The sequence below is a fragment of the Canis lupus genome, chromosome 3 (genome assembly GCF_011100685.1).
Source record: "Canis lupus familiaris isolate Mischka breed German Shepherd chromosome 3, alternate assembly UU_Cfam_GSD_1.0, whole genome shotgun sequence".
NCBI lineage: Eukaryota > Metazoa > Chordata > Mammalia > Carnivora > Canidae > Canis > Canis lupus.
Genome location: NC_049224.1, coordinates 53,884,221 through 53,905,762, shown reverse-complemented (window position 1 = coordinate 53,905,762; position 21,542 = coordinate 53,884,221). Strand labels below are relative to the sequence as shown.

The window sequence follows — 21,542 nt, the reverse complement described above, 5'->3', positions numbered from 1 at the left end:
ACTTATAACCCTGAGATCAAGAGTCCTGTGTTCAGGGGATCCCCGGGTGGCTCAGCGGTTTGGTGCCTGCCTTCGGCCAGGAGTGCAATCCTGGAGTCCCGGGATCAGGTCCCACATTGGGCTCCCTACAAGCAGCCTGCTTCTCCCTCTGCCTGTGTCTCTGCCTCTCTTTGTGTGTGTTTCTCATGAATGAATAAATAAAATCTTAAAAAAAAAAAAAAAGAGTCCTATGTTCCTCCGACTGAGCAAGCTAGCTCCCCCATCCCCCAACTTTTTTTTTTTTTTTAAGTTTATTTTTCCAGTTTTCTTAGTTATCTGCAGCACCAGGCTGGTCCACATTACCCAAACCCACTATTACCAGAGCAGTGGTCCTGATCCTGTAATGTGACGTTTCAGGGATACAAACCACTTGAAGGAAGGAAAACTTGAATCATGGGGCGTATGTGACCAGAAGCCATCTGACATTTACAATAACGTAATTATTTGGAACTCTTAAAATAGAGCTAAAGCTTTACAAAGTAACTGTTAATTCTGATTATAATCAGTGTCACAAGTCTTCTCAAGTAGATTGCTATAATAAAGTTGTGTTTATAATGAAGACATTAATAATTACAGCAGATTGGATATGAAACCAAAGATCCAGCCCAGGGTGGTACTCTCAGCCAGTGGGGGGCGGGGGGGGGGGGGGCAGTGCAGTCTCATGGAGGGAGGTGCTTTTGTTTTACAGGTTATAAAGATCATAAAAAGTATAGGCTTAAATAATTGGACCGCAAACAAGTAGTGCTTTCAGTACAAGACCAGAGATGGCATTTGTAAAAATGATTGTCCAAACTTTTTGTAAGTAAATCAGTAATGCAGTTATCCTAATGTAACACAGTGATATGAAGTGCTTAAAGTTTATGTAAATCTGATTTCTTTGCTCTAATGTAATTGTATAAGGTATAAATGCAACATCCTAAAATGAGAAGCTTTATTTTGCTGCTGGTTTTGGTCAATGCATGTTATAAAAAAGATCAGGAAAAGTATATAGAACTGTAGAAAGTTTAGAGTTCTATTCCAATATTCTCATTTTATGGAAATGGGTGTTTATTTGTGCTGTGGGTTTTCCTGTGGAACAGATTATTTACTCCACTTATCAGGACTTGTCCATAAATGATTTTTTCAACCTCTCCTATTAGAGGCTTCTGAAGAACCTACATTTACTAATCTAGCTTCTGGGGCCTTCTTACCAGGGAGTAAGAGTGCAAAAATTCAGTCGGGGATATTTGGACAGGGATCTACTTATTCACGACACAATGCCGAAAGACTTTTTAAGAAATTGATACTTGACAAGATTTTGGATGAAGACTTATATATCAATGCCAATGACCAACCAATTGCGTATGTGATGCCAGGAAATAAAGCCCAAACTGTACTAAATGGGCATTTAAAGGTATGGTATTTTAAATGTTTATTTTATTTAATTATCTTATAATGAGTGGGTAAAACTAAAAATACATTACTGTAAATTAGAGGGTCTTCTCCAAAGTTTATGGATATATACTGTCCATTTATATATACTGTCCTATATGAACATATTTTGTTCCTCTTAATTTGAAAGAGATCTTAAAATTTAACCCAAGTAATGTAGTACCTGTCAAAGTGAATTCGTCTGATCTCTGAATCACCATACATTCATTAGGTAAACATTTATCAAGAAGCTGTACTGCACCAGGCACTGGACATGTAAAGATGAGGAATGCACAGCCCCTATTCCTGAGGGGCTTGCTGTAACTGCTTGACATAACAGAAATACCAAAAAAAAAAAAAAAAAAGAAAACACCAAAAAACTAAAAAATGCAGTTAAGAATTAAATGAAGCCTGTATTTAGATACAAGTGTGCATGTACCCACTCCTGTGATCACTTTCTCTCTCACAAAGGTAGACTTTATAGAAACGGAAAATTCTACCAGTATAAAAAAACAGAAAGCTGCTTTAGTGGCAAAGATGTCTCAGAGAGAAGAAGTGGTAAAGAAGTGTCTTGGAGAACTGACAGAAGTGTGTAAATCTCTGGGAAAAGTTTTTGGTGTCCACTACTTTAATATTTTTAATACTGTGACTCTCAAGAAGCTTGCAGGTAGGTGTGGGTGAGTCCTCTGTTATTGGCATGATTTAATAAGCCAAAAGTTTATCTCACTAAGGAACTTTTTAAGTGCAGAGATCTAGCTCAGTTTATTTTCACTATTTTTATATAATCTCTAAACTAAAAGCTCAAAGAAATAACTTAAACTTGAGATGAAATGCAGTCTTTAAGATATGTACAGTACTGTGTTATTTGGACACATAGTATAATTTTAATTTTATAGTTTTCCCTCTAATGCCAGATGTCAGGATGTGGATAATTGTAATCACTAATACTAGCCTTCACTCATTGATTTTGTGTTTATTATCTGCCTGCTTTATGACATTTGGCTATGTTATGTACAAATGTCTCTGCAAGGAGCTATGTTCTTTATGAAAAGACATGATGTTTCATGCTTCTTTGAGCCCGAATCTAGCACACCGCTTATCTTGAGTTAAGAAATATGTGCTGACCTGAGTTATTTCCATTGCTCCCAACAGCTCAGCCCAGAACCCTAATAGGAAAACCCCTGGAAAATAAAATAAGTCACTCACATAGCTGACTGATTAATGTATGTGTTACCTTCTGCGTTCTTCCTTCATCACATCTTATGATCCACACCTCTCTGTTCTGTTCCCATTCCTACCATCCTAGATCATCACAGTGTCTCATCAACTCTGAGATGCTGTCTGTTTTCAGACACTGCTATTTTGTGTACTACTAAGAAAGCAAAAATGGTGCTAATTAAACAATGACACAGTGCTTTTATGGAAAGAATTGCTTTTGACTTATTTAAGTACAGATTTTTTATCATACATAACTCTGTCACTGAGAATGACACAGCCTTTTAGGCACGCTCCACTCTTTACCCCTGCATTTTAATCAAATCCCGTGTCAGCCGTCCTGATTTGATGGTGGCATTTCCCTGATGATGCCAGGAAGTGACAACAGGAGGCCACACATCTCTCAGGCACACACATGTAATGCTGCCCCACCAACGTGAGGCATCCTTTTTGGGTCCCATTAAGTGCTAGGATGTTGCTCACAGGTGTCATGGCCTCGTGGCCTTTTCCTCAAAGAAGGATATTAGCTATATTCTTGCAGATCCTTCCCCCATGACCCTGCACTTTTGGGCATCACAGTCACTTTCCCAGGGCTCTCACACTCTCATCTTCTGGCGGCCATTCCTGTGACGGTCAGACTCCACTCAGGTGGCACCAGCATGGCTGGGACATTGCCGATGTGCCCACAGCACCATCAGCAGTGACCAGGCCTCATGCATCCAGGGGACCACGGCCGTTCGGCAAGCAGCACCTGAATTTCTGCTTGCCCATCCAATTTCATCTTCCATCAGCCGCCCATAAACCTGCTGATCTGTCCCACAGGCCTGTTCCTTTTCCTCCAAACATAGAAATGATGCGAAAATCACAGATTTGAGGTCTACCTTTTCTTTGCTCAAATAGTAGAAATTATCACTTCCTTACTCCCCAAGAGGCAGTCCATCAATGAGTCCTACAGACCCAGATCTCTCTCTTCAGTCAGAACCCACTACCGTGTTGTAGTTGACTGCATCCTTGCCTTCTCCTGCAGGGGGTCTTCAGGGACTTCCAGTTTCCTCTCTCCCTTATGGTTCATTTTCCATGAGCAGCCGGAGCGATCCTTAAAATGACAAGCTTGTCTAACTCCAAGACTGATGCACCATCTATATGCAGGGGACTCGTAATGGTCCATTGTTCAAGTCCAAATACTTACTTCACCCCACATGGGAGAGACTAGAAGAAGAACGGGTTTAGGGTGGGGGCAGAGTAAGAATTCAACTGTGGCCTTATGGAGTAGGATCTACATGTCTGGAGTACAGGGGAGCAGTCAGAGCCAGAAATACAAATGTGGGCGTTCTCCAAAAACAGGGAGCATCATTGTGACAGCTAGACAAGTCATTGTTGTGAGAACAGCAGGTGAGAGCAAAGTCAGGTTCAAGGCTGAGACACATCGCCTCTGATCCCCCTCCCCCATTCGTGCCCCTCACTGTCTCCGCCTGCCCCCGCTCTATGTGCCTTTGCTGCTGGAACTGTATGATGGACTCCTGTTCTCTGGGCCTGTATGCTGTCTCTGTCAGCACAAACTGCCTTTTAGAAAATTGGCCTATGTGCCTGGTGCCCTGCAGTTAGTTGGCACTTGACAAATGTGCTGAATGAGTGAATGAGCATGAACTCGGTGGGTTTTCTATGGGTGGTAATTTGAATTCCTGATTTTATGCCCCTGCACAGAATCTCTATCTTCTGATCCCGAGGTTTTGCTTCAAATTGATGGTGTTACTGAAGACAAACTGGAAAAATATGGTGCAGAAGTGATTCCAATATTACAGAAATACTCTGAGTGGACATTGCCAGGTTCGGTACACTGCTAAATACGTGTCTTCTAAAAGCCTGTTTTCGTGTTAAGCACTGCATCTCACTGGATTAGAATTGTGTGGTTTCTGGGTTGTGTGAATGCTTCCTGCAGCCGGTCATATGGGCACCAAAGTGCTCAGAGCAGCCCCCAGCGGTGTGCCAGGCACCTCTTCGAGGACACTGGTGCTTAGCCCCACCCCTACCCCTGGAGAATGCCAGGCAGGTACTGGACCTGCTAGTAGGATCCAGAGAAGGATCTTTGGACCCAGGAATTCCAGTTCTCGAGGAATCCCATCTTACTCTGCTATCCTTGGCAGACCACAAATAACCTCTTTGTGTTTGGTTTCCTTATCTGCGGGAGGAGCATGTTGTCTGACAAGCGTGTCTAAAGATAAAATTTAAGAGTAGAGTTTAAATGTTTCGGGAAAATGAACGTGCGGTTGGAATGCTAGATAATCATCCTTATCAGAAGGAATCAGCCCAAGTGAGCGCAATTAGCAGACTGTCCCCAGGGTTACATTGGGCCCATCTTGTAGCCCCTCACTGTGAACCTCATCCCTGAGCCACAGACAGCTTTAACCTCAGGAAGATAGAGACAGGGAGATTGTGTTGTAGGGGATACGAGGCCCCGTGCCCATCTCCAGCATCGTGCCATGCAGTAAGACACAGAGACAGGCCAATGTCAGTGTTTTCCCTGCTTCTGTAACAATGTCAGTGTTTTCCCTGTTTCTACCCAAGGTTAATGGAAAAGGTAAGCAGAATGAGGAATGAGTGAGCGTCTGTTGCAAATTCTGTCCCTCTTCCTCTTTTTACCCATTAACAAAATGCTGAAAGGTGGGGTTTTTGTAAATTCCTCTGTGTGGTAATTATTCCATTAAGAGCCTTGCTTTGAATATTGGTAGGAACTTAACATTTGTTTAGTGTAGTAACTCATTTGGAAGGGGATTCTTGCCCACAGAAGACGGGCTGCTCTGTGGAAACAGCCCACAGCGTGGTGATGATTGCTCCCACTTAGTGAGGGACAGACGCCGTGCCAAGAGCTTTGCCTGCTAGTATCATTCAGTCCTCACAACACCCCATTTCACAGCCTTTTTATTTCCAAGTCCCACAGCTAGGATGATGGGATGACAGCTTCACCAGAGCTGTACTGCCTCCCCGTGTGAACTAGTGTTGGACAGACAAGGAATCCTGTGGGTTAGGGCCCTTCCTGCCAGTCGGGGTGGGGCGGGGTGGGGGGCAGGAAGGGGAGCCAGACCAGCCCGGAAACTCCTTCCTTCAGAGAATGGAGCTGAGATCCCTGTTGACCCATAGAGAGGTTTCATGCTTTTCAGGTGCCTTAGGATGCTAATACTTAGGGAAAATACCACCTTTTTTGTGCAAACCAGTGCTTTCATACAGACCCATTTACTGCATAGCATGTGACATGTTCACAACTGTAATGTAAAGAAGTGTTTTTTTGTCTTTGAAGAGTATAATAGGTCCTAGGCTTTTCTGACACGCATTTACTAAGTAACCATTGTTCAAAGATGAGGTGCAGAGCATAATGTTTCTCTTATATTGGGCTTTTTTTTTTTCAGCATGTGTAAACTGATAAATAAAATTTTCTTTTATATAGCACTTTATACTTTTTTTTTTAAAGATTTTATTTATTCATGAGATACAGAGAGAGAAAGAGAGGCAGAGACACAGGCAGAGGGAGAAGCAGGCTCCATGCCGGGAGCCCAACGTGGGACTTGATCCCGGGACTCCAGGATCATGCCCTGGGCTGAAGGCAGGCTCTAAACTGCTGAGCCACCCAGGGATCCCCGCACTTTATACTTTTCAAAGAGCTTGTCAGGACTTACTACCCAAATGATAACAGGGACACAGGCCACACAACAGAATATGAGCTTACCTGATGTCTCTAAGCTAAAGAGTATCACAAATTTCTGGAGCGCCCAGCTGGCTCAGGCAGTTGGACATGGGACTCATGGTCTCAGGATTGTAAGTTCAACGCCCACATTGGGGCTAGTAGGGCTTACTTTAAAAAATAGAAAAGAGGGATCCCTGGGTGGCGCAGAGGTTTGGTGCCTGCCTTTGGCCCAGGGCACGATCCTGGAGACCCAGGATCGAATCCCACATCAGGCTCCTGGTGCATGGAGCCTGCTTCTCCCTCTGCCTATGTCTCTGCCTCTCTCTCTCTCTTTCTCTGTGACTATCATAAATAAATTAAAAAAACTTAAAAAAAAGAAAAAAGGAAAAAAGTATCACGGATTTCTTTAATGAATTCTGATCTCCTTACTTTAAATTTCCAGTGAGGACTTTGGGGCTCTGTTCACATAAAAGAGAACTGTTCTATTCTTGTAGAATTGTTGAACCCATGTGGCAGGAGGACACCAGGAAAGCATAAGGTAGCAGCCAAACTGCACCCCTGGTTGTGTACCTCCACATGGACTGTAACAAGACCTGGGCCAGCACAGCGTCACGGACACTTGTCTGCCTTGTCCATTTGTAGCTGACGATGGTTCCCCACGAATCAGCCCGAGCAGCAGCAGAAGCACCAGGAGAAGTGCCCCTGAGGAGTTCGACGAGGAAACATCCGTATCTTCTCACTACTTTGCAAATAAAACCAAAAATGAAAGAAAGAGGAAAAGGATGTCAGCCACCCAGAGGTCTAAGAGGAGGAGAACTGGCTTTGGTGGCTCCAAGACAAAAGGGTATGTCCTGGCCCGCAGTCTGGGTCGCAGTGAATCGGGGAGGAAAGTACAAAAGCGCAAGTGCTCCGGGTCGCTTTGAAGCTTTCATTAAAATAATCCATTGTTCAGTGTTTGCCTCCCTAGGTAATGGAGTGATGATTAAGATTGAATCCAAAACAGGAACATTTGTTTCAGATTTTAAAATCTCTACTCCTAAATTGATTATCACTCAAGTTTTCTACTTGACCGAAAATGTCTCCAGTTTTGTTTTGTTTTGTTTTTTAAGATTTTTTTTTATTTATTTGTGACAGACACAGGGGGGCAGAGACACAGGCAGAGGGAGAAGCAGGCTCCATGCAGGAGCCTGACACGGAACTCGATTCCAGGTCTCCAGGATCACACCCCGGGTGGAAGGTGGCGCCAAACTGCTGGGCCACCCGGCTGCCCCAGTGTCTCCAGTTTTGACCTTGTATTTGGGGGAAAAAAACGAAAGTGTTTTATGATTGCTCTTCTTAAGGGACTTTTCCACCTAAAATGTTATAAATCATACACTAGCTGAGCAAACAAAGGGTTTTGTTTCCATGTTGCTTTTATGATTGCATCAGTACCTGCTACCCTGCCTGTATTGCTGTGGAATCTGCAGGCCTGCACCCGGAAGCCCTGCATGCTCCCTGCCAGTGCTCCTGCCCCTCATTAATACCTGGAAGAACCCGCCTCCCAACCTTCACAGGGCAGCAGACAAAAGGCCACAACAGGCAAACTGAAAGATCAGTTAAGCCAGGCCTTCCACCTCCCGTCCCTGGGCCAGGATGTCCCTGGGCCGGGATGCGGCAGCTTTAGGGTGCTCCCTGCATGCCAGTGGGGAATGGGGTGTTGTCAGGTCCTGGCTGGTGATTTGTACAGTGTTCTGACATCTTCATAATAGCACTAGTTCTGACAGCCCCTGCCCTGACCTTGCAGGTAAGTGAAGTCTGGCAGGATGGGGACCACCCCATCAGTCTGGAGAATGTGGCCCCCAAATAACTGGATGATCTAACAGAACTGCTTACAGGAAAAGGGAAACAAGTCCTCGGAAAACTTTTGCAAGCTGTTGTGTTTTTCTTTTGCAGTTTTTCTACCTCTTTTCCTTCTGGGTAATAATAAAAATTGAGTGGGGGAAGAGAAAAGGAAGGCAAATGTTACCAAATTGTCGTTTTCTTGTTAAGTCCATAAACAAACATCTTGTATGTGCTAATCCTTCTGCCAGGGTACAGAAATTAAAGGCATTACTAAATGTTAGTTTAATTTTGTGGTTTTTAGTGCGCAAGTGACCAGCAGATGTTCTCTGGTGGGGACATTTTCTTATTTTCCTCATCTATTCCTCTGTTTTGGGAAATACTCATTTCCTTAGGAGCTCACAGAGTTGAAGGAGAATTTAAAAGGCATCTGGTGCAGCCCCTTGGGGTTTATGATGAGGAAGCTGAGGCCTGGCCTGGGGAAGGCTTGCGTGAGGCTTTTCCCAGGGAGGTCTCAATTTCCCAGGTAGGACTGGCCTCTGGCTCACCCACGCCTACCCAGAGTACTTTCATTTCTGCATGTTGCCCGCGGAGATCCCTTACCCATGATTATGATCTCCTCATTCTTACTTGTTCGAACAAAGCTTGCCATATTTCGATGTTCGATTGCCCTTGGCTCCCTTTGCAGTTTTTCCAACTTCTGTTTGTAAGAGTGAAGCACTTCGCCTTGTGGGTTAGAACCTCATCTAGGGAGTAGTAGTAAAACTCACACTTCTCCAAAAACCAGTACCAATTTTGATGCTAGTTGTTAATTAGCCTATGTGTTTACAACGGGTTTCTTTTCTAATCCCTACCAACCGAAACCAGTGAGTTTTGTAACTTTTTTTTTTCAACCCTCGTAGCAGCCTCTTTGTACACGTGCTTTCATTCTCACTCCCACTGAACCACGGTGATGGTTTCCCACAGTTTCCAGCTGCTTACCTGGCTGAGAGTCCTCACAGCAACGGAATACAAGTGGCTCTTTGCCAGATACCTTAACTCCCCACCCTACCCTCAGAGTTTTACATCTTCAGAATAACACACAATGAACCAGTTGTGTTCTGGGCTCTCCAAGTGGGAGTGAAATGGATGGCCCAGGAGAGGCAGAGACCGCAGTTGGCGGATTCATTCTGTAAATCAACATAAACAGCAGGTTTTTGCTCAGGGCTTAATTTCTCAGCAGGAAATCAGCGTAGGGAAATTCAAGGCTGCTTCTCTGCCGGTGCAGCAGATCTTTGCCAGTTCTGCAGTAAAACTGCCCTCAAGCAAGAGTTTAAAAATGTTGAAAAACCACTCTGCAGCCCAGCCCACCAGAATGCCTTTACCACAGGTGGGTGGCCCTGAGACCCTGACCCCTAAATTCAGAGTCAGGAGGCCCTTTGCCTGCCCTAGTGTTATGGAATTAACTCTGGCATGGATTCAGACTGGTTACAAACCATGGGAAATAACCCACATCGTTTGGAAAGGCTTCTCCTGTTATCCTTGTAAAATGCTGGCCTCGTGGCTCTTTGCTTTTGTTTCATTTGGGAGGAAAAAAAAGAGCTGGTATCTTCAGGTCAGTCAGGGAAGTGAGGTGCTGGCAGGACTTTGTAATAAGCTGTGGCAGGGCGTCTTGCCTGGTTTTGAAGGCAGTGAGTAGGAGAGGAGAGTGGGCAAGAGAGGGAGCTGCTGGCGACGTGGCCATGACACAGGCGCCAGACCCAAGCACCTCCCCTGGGAACCACTTGTGCAGACTCCCCTGCTGCTGGGTGAGCTGGGTCCCGCCAGGAGGAAGCTCCGCGGTGCTCTGCTCCCGCCCCGCTAGGCTCAAAGCAGGACCCAGCTCCACTCACCTACAAAGCTACCTTTCTCAGAACTGGGCAAGCACAATAATTCCAGAGTGTCTATTGTCCTGACAGTTGGGATCTTAAATCAAGGTATTCTCACTTCCTTTATTTGGTCAGATCGAGGAACGTGGGTCTGGGCTCTTGTCCAGAGGGAGGGGTTTGATTATCAGCAGTGAGAGGTGTAGGTGGGGGTGCAGACACAGGGGTCAGTCTCAGGTCACAAAATTAAGAAATAGTCCTTGCCATTTTAGGAAGACAAATTTAGGACAAAATTGTGCAAAGGGCAGCAGTCCTCTATTCCTTGAATTATAAAGGAAACTTACAGGGGATTTATAGGAGGAGATGAACAGAGACACAGAACAAGGAAAACATCACAGACCGATTATATAGCTCTGTGCAGGTTTAAGAGAAAGAAGACTGTTCACTTTTGATTTTATTTAACATTTTAATTTTCTTTTCTTTGTCACCTCTTAGGGGGTCCACCGCATGCAGAAAGACATCTTCTAAAAGTAAATCCTCCAACATATTTGGACCTCATTCATCTTTGCATGGTTCTCAAGCAGCATCAGGAGCCGCTAGAAAATTGGGGATTATGGCTCCCCCAAAGCCTATAAATAGACCGTTTCTTAAGCCTTCATATGCATTTTCATAACAACCAAATCTCAATGTACATAGATCTTATTTCTTGTTTGTCAGCATCTCACCATCTGTGAATGTAAAGCTGTTAGTTTTGTTATACCATTTATAATTTTTACCCGTAACTATTAATATTTAAATAAATGCTTGGGGTGACAGTTCTTATTTTTAAAATAAACGTTTTCTTTTGAATAAGCATGATTTGCTGCCACTGCAAGCCTTGTGGCCGTCGTTTCTCAGAACGTCTGAAGCAGCAGCTGAATCATCTCAGTGAGAGAAATTCTAAGCACGACATGAAACACAGAAGCCGCAGAAGAGACATGCATGGGACATTGTGAAACTGTAAAACTCTGCAGAAGGTGACATAAACAAAATTAAAAGACAAATGACAGAGAAAACAAAAAGATCTGACAATTAATATCCACAATACAGAGTCCTATACAAATCATGAAAAAGAAGAAAACCAGCTCAGCAGAAAAATGAACAGGGGATGTAAAAGGCTCTTCCAGAAAAAGTGCAACTGGCCCACAAATATGTGAAAAATGCCCAGTCTCCCCAGTTACAAGTATAAATTAGGACAATGAGGATGCCATCCTTCTGCCTATTAAGTTGTCAACACTGGATAATATCCCCAAATCTGGAGCCAACAAGAGAATGATCAAACATTTTCTTGGTGAGAATATCGGAGCTGATCATGTTTAATATTTAGGTGGGGGGTGTCTCACTTTCCAAGACCTTCAACTGGTAGGCTGATTGGCCAGAAAGTCTTAATGTGGCACCTCTTTGGGGAGCTTTAGTACCTCAATTTTGGAGACAGTTTCTTAGCTGTCAGTAACTTTAGAGACCTGCTTGGTGTCCCAATTCTCTCCTGGACCTCAGTCAGAGAGAGGAGGCCCTGCCTGGGCCAAAGGTAATGGATGGGATGTGGCTGGAAGCCTTGTGGGCTCTGCCTGGAGGCTGAGTACTGAGGCGGGTCTTGTACCCACCCTGAGGGGCAGCCCTCAGCTGCACACGACTCCTTACTTCCTCGACTGCTACCTGGGGGTTTGGGGCTCCACGTGTAACACAGAGGAAACTGGCCAGACAGAAGTCCACTGAGGACTATGTCCTCTTCTCTCAAGATGTCTTCCATATGGGGCACCTGGGTGGCTCCGTGGTTGAGAGTCTGCCTTTGGCTCAGGTCATGATTCTGGGATCGAGTCCCACATCAGGCTCCCTATAGGAGAGCCTCTACGTCTACCTATGTTTCTGCTTCTCTGTGTCTCTTATGAATAAATAAATAAAATAAAATAAAAAAGTCTTACAGAGCTAACATTTTCAAAGATACCATCAAGCTCTTACTCAAGTAACCAGAAGAACCTTCTTGGGATGAGAAAAGGAAACAGGACAAAGTGGCCTATAGCTGAGGCTGCTGGGTAAGGTCACCTGGGAGTGTTGGCATCTGGCTGGAGGTCACATCCACCTGTGGCAGCTTTGGCTTGTTTGGGGGGGGGGGGGGGCAGTTTAGAGGGTGGCCTCTGCACAGAGCTGATGCCACAGACATTGGTTTACTTCCTGGCTCCAGCCTCACTCATTCCTTTCCTGAGGCTTCTTCTGCCCAGATACTGGAGACCACTGTCTCCCGAGGGTGTACCCACTATCTTGGGGCTCCCAGGGCCTTGGGACAGAAAAGGGCAGTGCAGAGGGTGCCCCCAGAGTTGGGTGCTGAGGGGGATGGAGCTGACTCTGACCCTAAACCTACTAACTCGCCTCGAGGCAGGAACCTGAGGTCTGGATGCCTGCGGCCAGTCCAGGGTCCAGTGGCAGAGCAGGGCCCCACACTCCCCTCTTAAAAATTCTGAGTTGGAATGCGCTCTGTTCAGTTCTCAGGCCCCAGCAATAGGCATGGAAAATGTTAGTGGCCTCCTTCATTCCAGCCTCCAGCCTTCTCGGATCTCCCTGGGGGTGGAGGGTGGGATGCGGTCACATGCACTTGGGCAATCTCAGGACAGCAGAAGCACAGGGACTTTGTGCCCCTGACAGCCAAGGAGAGCCAGTGACCACCAAGCCACTAGGCCCTAGCAGAGCCTCTGTGCACACCACCACGGCTGGAAGGAAGATGGGGGATGAGTTCCAGCCTGGGACACTTCCCAGCCCACCCTCCCCAGGTACGGGAAGGCCTGAGGGTGAGGAGGGGTCTGGGCCTCTACCACCTTCCCTCATCAGGGCTGTGGAGGACACAAGAAAGATTGGGATCTGCCTCCCTGGGCTCTCCCACCATGAGGACTCCAGCAAGCTGATAGGTCCTTGCTTACTTTGAAAGACAGGGACCCCACTTCCTCACGGGGGAGAACCTGCAAAGCCCACTCCATGTCAAAGGCTGTTCCAGAGATTTTCACATAATTTAATTCACTCCTTTAATCCCTCCAACAGCCCTGGGAGGCAGGCACATGATATTAGCCTTCTTTATGCAGAAACCAGAATTCAGAGAGGTTATGTAATTGCCCAGATCTGCACAGCTAAGAAGTGGTGATAAGTAGGGTAACACATCCCGGTTTGCCCCGAAGAGTCCCAGGTTGCATTTGCTGTCCTGGTGTAATAAGACCGCTCCCTTTCATTCCTGAAAGTGTTCCAGTTTAGACAATGCACTGTAAGGAATCCAGATCTGTGCTCTTTCCCTGGACAATCCAGCCTCCTCTCTCGACCCCATTTTTTCCATCCAAAGCCCCAGGGGCCACCTGCCACTACCTGCTGAAACATCAGACCCCTCGGGGCAGGCTCCAGGGCTAGAGCTGCACAACTACCAGCTGGCACAGCTGAGCTGCGGTTTTTCTCCAGAAGAGGAAGTGGAGGCTGTGGTCTGGGCCCCCTTGCTCTTCTTAAGAAACTGTTTCTCCTACAACCTGGAGCTGCTCTGAGCCCCCAAGGCTCCCCTATCCTTGGGAGGCCCCGCCGGGCCCCAGCCCAGTGTCTCTACCCTGAGCGGTTGCCGGGGTTGGCGGCCGTCCTGGGTCTCCCCAGGCCCTGGGCTCCCACCGGGGCAGAGGCCTCTGGCCGGAGAGACAAGGGCGTCATGGGCCCTTCGGGAGGGCCGGGCGGAGTCCCCGAGAGGCTCCCGCAGCCACTTCTCCCTCGGCAGCTGCCGCGGCCCCCACGTGGCCTCACGGACGGTTTGGACGGGCTGGCGGGAGGCGGGAGGCGCCGAGCGATCCGCCCTGACCAGGCCCGCCCGGAGTGGGGCGGCGGGCTCAGGCCTCTGGCTGCGCGGGCACCGCCAGAGCTGCCGGACGAACAGCCCGGCCTTCGGAAGTTCCTGCGTTCCAAAAAGCACTCGTCCTCCTGTCCTTCCCACTCCCAGCCTGGCTTTCCCAGACCCCTGTTCCTTGTGGGGGGCAGGGAAGGGAGAGGGAATGAGACTCCCCCCTGGTCGGGGTGGCCGCTTTGTTCTGGTTGTCGGGAGAGGACAGGGGACAGGACAAGAGGGAGAGGGGCGAGGGCCTGAGGCTGGGGTTTCCGCGATCTCACAGCTTGACTGCGTGGTTCCACCCACCCACCGAGGGTCCAGGGCCCCTAGGCCTACTCCGGATGCCGGAGTTCTTCCCCACGGCCTCTGTCCCTTCGGGTCCCACACAGGGCCTGGCACACACAGCGGCCACAGCCATCAGCCTGTCCTGGCCCCATGTCCTCCGTCCCCGCCAGCAGCCTGGAGGCCCCACGAAGTTCCGAGCCCGGCCCTTTGCCCAGCTCTGGGGCAGGTCCCCACCACCCATGGGGAGTGCTCCCTCCGAGGGGCAGAGCCCAGAGCAGTGAGCACGGGCCCGAGGGTGAAGGTCGGGTGGTGAGCTGAGGCCCTGACCCGGGGGACCTTCACCACTTTGGGGAGGGCCTGAAGAACACCCCCAGGAGACCGGATCCCAGCTGGGAAGGAAGTGAGTCTGAGAAGCCTGGACGTCTGGCCGGCGGCCTGCCCACACCCGGCACCCTCGGGCCTCCCCAGCAAGGGGCCTCAAGCCTCTCGTGACCCCGGGCAGGCTGTAACCCTTCTAACCTCAAGACAGAAGCGTGAACGTCTGCGGCAGCTGTGGTTTAACAGTTGTGCCAGAGAGAAGTCGCCCACGCGAGCCCCACTGCAACTTGCTGTCTGCACGTGCGTCGCCAGAGCCCGGACCACAGTCCATCTGTCACCGCCGGCTCGTCAGCGCCCAGCCCAGCCAGCCCATGCCTGCCCCGCCAGGTGAGTGACCTGTGTGCTCAGCAGCTTCCCGAGCCTCAGGGTCTCACCCGCGCCAGAAAGGAAGTGCCGGGTCCCCACGTGCAGTGATGGTGGGCACCGCCGCCGTCACATACTCCACAAGCCTTGGTGGCCCGGGCCCCGGGGACTCAGGCTTGGCCCCAGGCCTCGGCAAGACTCAGCCAGCCAAGGGAGCACATGCTCTCCCAGCCCAGGAGAAGGGGAACGGGAGCAATATTGGGGGTGCCCTGGGAGCTCCTGGCTGAGGCCTAGCCTCGTCTCAGGTGCACAAGAAGTGAAACTCCAGCCCCTAAAGAATGAGGACGAATTGGGAACAAGGGAAGGAGGCCCCAGACCCAAGGGAAGCACAGTGGTGAGGGCTGGAGGTGTGACAGAGCCTGGCCTGTTGGAGCATCTCTACAGCTCAGGACAGGCTGAGGGAGGCAGAGAAGCCAGCCCAGATGGTCCTGGCCTAGCAGCATGGCCTTGTGCCCGGGGAAGGTGCTGAAGCAACAGAGAGCTATGATCTGATTTGAGGGTTAGAGAAATTGCTCTGACCACGAGGTCAGTGAAGACCAGAGCAGATGAGCTGGATGCCAGCAGACAGGCAGTAGGCCTTTGCTGGTCCACAGAGAGGCCAGGCAACCTTCAGGGTCACAGGCAGGCGACAGGAGCAGATCGATCCCACTGGCCAAGGAGGGGAAACGGGCAGGCACAGGGGCTGCCCACACGCTCCGATGACATCCCAGAGAGATGACATGGTGCCTGCATGTGTGATCCCAACAATTCCTACTGCTCCCAGGCAGGCGGTCACTATTGCCTGAAGGCTCCATCTGGGGCCCCTGGTGCCGCCCTCTGGGCCCGGCATCTCCCCTGATGTTCAGGGTGTGCGTGCATGTGTGTGTGCACGCATTCTCTCTCTCACCCACGCTTCCTCCCCTATACTTAGCAAGTAAACCCTCAAAGGCCACACAACCCCCTACACGAAAAATCCAGCTCTGTGCTAAGTTATTGTTTTATTGAAGAGCATGTGGTAAATGCACTGCTTATTGGCCTGGGGAGTCCCCCGCAGTGGTTATTGGAGAGCAGAATGGTGCCACCCTGCCCAGCTCAGAACTCCGGGCCACATGGCTGCAGGAAGGGCCACAGCATAGCTCAGGATGCTCTGTGCTCATATAGCTTGTAAACCTCAGCTCTTTTTTTTTTTTCCTTAAAAGCAGGCTACAGAACAGCACAGCTACTAAAGTGTGTGTGTGTGTGTGTGTGTGTGTGTGTGTGTGTGTGTGTGTGTGAAGGTTGCTGACCAGAATAGTAAAAGTGGCAGGATGGAGGTGATTTTTTACTTTTCTGAATAGATTAACTTTTACAATAAGCCCTGTATCATTTTTATAATCAAATAAAGCAAGGAGACAGCCACTCAGCCACCTTGGGCTCAGCTTTTTTCCAGAAGGGCTGTGGGGTAGGAACCCCTGTGGACTAGGAACAGGCCATGGGTACACGGGCAGCCACCCCCTCACAGGGCTATGCCAGGCCTGCTGGCACCAGTGGGGTTGGACTTGTGCAGTGAGGAGGCTAGAGTAGCTGCCTAGCCTCCAGGCCAGGGGTCCTAGGGTTCATCCAGCGCCACTGGCTCTCTTTTCCTCACTTCCCGGGAAGGGTGAGAGGATCTCAGAGCCAGCTCAGGAACCCACTTCTGAGCAGAAAGTGACACTTCCCCACCTGACCACCCTCCTCACTTCAAGAGGACAGGCACCCTGGGCTGGGCCACCTGTTTAGGTGACCTCAAGGAGCACAGCAGGAACTCTCACTCAAGGAGCAGGTGTTGCACAGAGGAAGGGGAAAGGGGTCCCAGCCAGCCTGCAAGGACCCACCCCACAAGTCCCAACACTCCCTTCACAGTCCTTAGCTTAGCTTTGTGCTTTGCCCAGACTGGGGTTATGACCAGGAGGACCTGGCACACAGCAGGTGCCTAATAACATTTGTTGGATGGGTAATGGGTAGATGGATGGGTGATAGGTGGATGGATGAGTAATGAGTGGATGGATGGGTGATAGATGGTGAATGGATGGGTGGATGGATGGGTGATGGGTGGGTGATGGGTGGATGAAGAGGACCACTGGAAAGGCATCTGCCTAGACTGTCCTCTTAATGGGAGAATGAGGTAGGAGGTTGGGGACAGGGGCCTGGGGCCTGCTGACCCTGGGAATCCCACAGCCGAGTTGGTAGTGCCCAGCTGGTGGAGCATAGTGGCAGACCACTTCCAAAGGTCTTCTTCCCTCAACACTTCTGCAGGCTTCATGAAGACAAGTGGAAGTTGCCCTCCAACTGGCCTTGGTATTCACTTAGATTCCCTTTTGTGTGTGTTTGCTGATGTTTTTGGTTATCAGAGAGCTAGCTGATTTCCCCATTTATTGATTTAGAGATGCATCATTTACCATGTGCTGAGATTTATAAATCACTGGCATCTGTTTCCAGCTCCTTATTCTATCCAACATATCTGTAGTTGCTTACATATGGGGAAGGCTCCAGGTGTGGAGGAGTAGGAATGCAGACTTCAGTCATTCCTACCTGTACAGGGCTTCACATTGGTAGAAGCCTAGGGCACTGGTTCTCAACAGCTTCCGCATCACTACAAGGCTAGTTAAAACTGTTTCTGGGACACCTGGGTGGCTCAGCATTTGAGCATCTGCCTTTGGCTCAGGGCCTGATCCTGGAGTCCCGGGATCGAGTCCCACATCGGGCATCCTGCATGGAGCCTGCTTCTCCCTCCGCCTGTGTCTCTGCCTCTCTGCCCATGCAGGGAGCCCGATGTGGGACTCGATCCCGGGACTCCAGGATCAGGCCCTGAGCCAAAGGCAGATGCTCAAACGCTGAGCCACCCAGGGATCCCTAAATAAATAAAATCTTAAAAAAAAAAAAAAAAAAAAAAACCTGTTTCTGATGCAGAAGATCGGGGGTGCAGCCTGAGGGTCTGCAGTCCTTATAAACACCCCCACACACTATGAGGCTAAAGCCACCTGTCACCCCCAGCCCACACTTTGAGACCCACAGGCCTCAGGAAGAGGGAAGGGCAGCAGGGGTCAGCCCTCGGGGTGAATACAAGGTGAAAACAAACCTCTGCTGAGGCGATTTTTAGCTTTGGGCCTTGGGCAAGGAATTCTCTTTCACCCTTGGTTTCCCTGACGGCTTAAGCTACCTCCGTTCATGATGTTGGACGAGCCTGTCCGTGGGTCAGAATCTTTCTTCCAGTGGGAGCCCTTTGCAGGCAGGAGTCTGGTATCATGGGAGAGTTAGGGTTCTCCAGTCCTTTCCATCCCTAAAGTACATCTTCAACCGTGACTTGGCAGCTGGGAACAGCCACCGAACTGCCATTCCCATTGGGCGCTTTGCAGAGTGTTCTGGGGGCAAAGGAAACCCCCTTAGAAATGGTGGAAACGAGTGTAAGCTGACATTTCCCAGGCCTTGCCAGCCTGTGGGGTCAAATGGGATCACATTACCGGCCAAGTTTGCCGGAGAGCAGAGTTCTGTCTCCCTGCCAGGCCAGGCAAATGCTGCTTCATGATACGGTCCACTGGGGACTCAGACAAGGGGGTTGGGGCGCCAATGTGTTACAGAGGCTTTCCAGAAAAATGCCATTTAGGTGTTTACTTGGCGCCTGCTCTCTTTGCCCAGACCCAACGGGATCCAAGTGAGCTGGGAACAGAGTTGTCTCAGAAAAGAATGGGGCTGGCCTCCCCTGGCTGTGTCACCAGCTCACAGGAAGGAAGACTGTCACTGGCTCCTGGGTCAGAGTCCTTGAGGTCAAAGGCCAGTCGGGTCAATTTCTTGTGTGACCTTGAGTAATTCACTTAACTCTCCTTTGCCTTAGATATGTCATAATAGCATGACCCTGTGGGATTGATCTTTAGGAAGATTTAACATGATAATGCATGAGGTGCCTGGCACTCTCTGGACATGGGCAGTTGTCATTCTAGCAAAGACCCGCTCTATATATTTGTTGTTTGTGGCCTATATTGTGCCAGGGTCAAGTGGTGAATAATCTGTTCTCACTCAGTGGTGTCAGCCATTCTCAACATAATTCTTTAATAAAATTGTTCTCTCAAAAAAAAAAAAAGAGAGGGGCAGCCCTGGTGGCTCAGTGGTTTAGTGCCGCCTTCGGCCCAGGGTTTGATCCTGGGGACCCAGGATGGAGTCCCAAAACCGCCTGCTGCATGGGGCCTGCTTCTCCCTCTGCCTGTGTCTCTGCCTCTCTCTCTCTCTCTCTCTCTCTCTCTATGTCTCTCATGAATAAATAAAATAAATAAAATCTTAAGAAAAAAAAAAGAAACAAAGAGGCCTGCTTCAGGCATGACCACACCCAGCTATCCAACCGTCATAAGCATCCAGCTTCTGGGGTTCTGGAGATTGGCAGACAGCACCTCATAACACAGGAGGCCTTAATCTAGACCAGGAACCCCTGGGAAACCCAAGGAGAGATGTCAGAGGGTGTGCAAACTCCTAAATTGTAAGTTTGTGTGACAACATTAGCCGTAATAACCAGGTGGTCTGCAGGCTTGTCCGGGAGACAGGTCCCGTGAAACGCCTGCAGGCCTGGCCTGTCACAGACCCAGCGGGATGGCGGGGCAGCCACACCGTCACACGACAAGGGACTTCAGGTTCTGTGTTCATCTGTCACATGAGCCCTTAGCTTCTTGGTCTTGCTTCTTCATCTAAAAACTGGGGTGACTTATCAGTGTCTTCCTCCTGGGGCTGCTGTGAAGAGCCAGGAAGCCCACGGGTGGGGGACTGTGTTCAGCGTCCACTGTGGAAGCAGCTGGGGCCCGTGCGCCTGAGTTGGGGGCCAGAGTCGGCGCTGACCTCCTCGGGTCCTCCTGCGCCCAGCGCGGCGGCGGGGACCCCGCACCAGCCGCAGCCACTGGCGTGATTCGCACACGCCCCAGGACACACGTGGGGGCCACCGCCAGCCCCCGCCTCTGGGCGAGGGAGCCAGGCCTGAGCAGTAAAAGGGCCGCTGGGAAGAGGTGGGGGCGGAGGGAGGAGGGGAATTTAGCAGGAAAAGATCAGAAATGCCCCAGAGAGAAATGAAATTGCAGCTCTGCGGTGAACGGTGCGATTCCTTCTCCCCATCACCTCGCAAAAAGCTCCACTGAAATATTTCTTGTTACCTTGTGGAATGGATCTATTTTGGGCTCAGTGGCTCCGTTATGGAGAGCCCTGCTTCCTGTGTGCCTTTGCAGGAATTAATCCTCATCACAACCCTGTGGGGAGGGTCCTGTTACGTTTCTGAGCCAGCTGAGCCTCAGAAGGCCCTGGAAGGAGCAAGCAGGTGGGCCCAGGACCCTCGGCGCGCTGCCCGATGTCATCAGGCTGCTGGGGTGCCACAGGAACAGAGCTGGAGGCCCACGAGTACCTAGGACACACTGAGCCGCTCGGTCCACCTGCCCCAAGGGCCCCGGCCCAGGCCTCTAGTTGGAGCGTTGAGCCACCAGGCCCCCACTGCTCTGGCAGCCCCTTCCCTGGGCAGGTGGGGGACCCTCTCGGAAAAGCCTGACCCCAGCCATCGCTGGCACTAATCCAGATCCCCCACCTTTTCCGTTGCAGCTTCCTTGCCAGGACCACTCCACCTGCCACCTGGCCCCAGGTCACTGGGTCACTGCCAGGCTCTGGGCTCCTGCTGAAAGCACAGCTGCCAGGGTGGTGGGTGGATGAGGGGGGTGGGCAGGCGGGAGAGGAAGTGGGGCTCCTCCTGAGAGGGTTGGGATTTGATAACATGCCTTGCAGGGTGGCCACCCTCCCCCAAGGAAGCGCGTGACCACAGTTCCTCAGGAGCAGGACTGCAATCATTTCCTCTCTGCAAGGCCAGGAGATGGGACCAGGGGGCTCCTCATGCCATGGACCTTCCTGACCTCAGAGGTGGGCCACCCTGATCCCCAGGCCTGGCTGGCATTTCCAAGTCTTCAAACTTGTCTGTTGCTGGCTTGCTGTATGACCTTGGGGCAGTCACTTCTCCTCTCTGGGCCTCAGAGGCCCCACCAATAGAATGAATGATCCAATTTGCCCACCCACTTAGACATTCCAAAACTGTGAGCCATTCAGAGCCATGTGATTTCACATAATCAGAGCTGTCTTCCTTTAATAGGACCAAAATGCAATGGCCCTAGCAGATGACTCAGCAGTTCCCACCCCCAGGCCTAGACACCCTCACCACTCCGGGTGGGGAAGAGTCCCAGGCAGACCTGCAGGAGCAGGCTCTCAGGGCCTCTGGGCAGCTGGACCTGGACACTGACATTTTTAGGAGGCTGCACAGGAGAGGAGCTCAGACTCTGGGGGGGCAGAGTGAGGAAGAAATTGAGTACCCCTACCCCATGCAGAGGAAATGAGTAACAATGACAAATTGTTTATGAAAAGAATGACCAACAAACTATGAAGAGTCTCCACAGCAGTGGCCTCCAGGACCACCCCCCCACACACCTTCACGGATCCTGGGCTGCACAGCAGGGGTGGGGGATGGCAGGAGGACACCCTCCTGGCTGGGCAGAGGGGTCTGGGTGCAGTGTTTAGGGAATGGCCGGAAAGACAAGGCCTGTAGCCCCCTGCCAGGCGGCCTCTGTAGAGGACTCGGTCCCTGCACACTCGGGCTACCAAAAAGGCAGCTAAAAACCACACAGCC

General features: G+C 50.1%; 1 protein-coding gene across 5 annotated transcripts in view; it reads left to right on the top strand.

The window, feature by feature from the left end:
• Nucleotides 1-10,863, top strand: part of BLM (BLM RecQ like helicase) — a 98,689-nt gene extending 87,826 nt beyond the window's left edge. For all 5 annotated transcript variants that reach the window (XM_038532886.1, XM_038532887.1, XM_038532885.1 and 2 more), the window contains 5 exons: nucleotides 1,233-1,432; nucleotides 1,921-2,116; nucleotides 4,369-4,491; nucleotides 6,986-7,187; nucleotides 10,501-10,863. In XM_038532886.1, the coding sequence (XP_038388814.1) occupies nucleotides 1,233-1,432; nucleotides 1,921-2,116; nucleotides 4,369-4,491; nucleotides 6,986-7,187; nucleotides 10,501-10,678 (899 nt within the window). In that variant the 3' untranslated portion in view covers nucleotides 10,679-10,863. The remainder of the gene's footprint in view (nucleotides 1-1,232; nucleotides 1,433-1,920; nucleotides 2,117-4,368; nucleotides 4,492-6,985; nucleotides 7,188-10,500) is intronic.
• The last annotated feature ends 10,679 nt before the right edge of the window (nucleotides 10,864-21,542 follow it).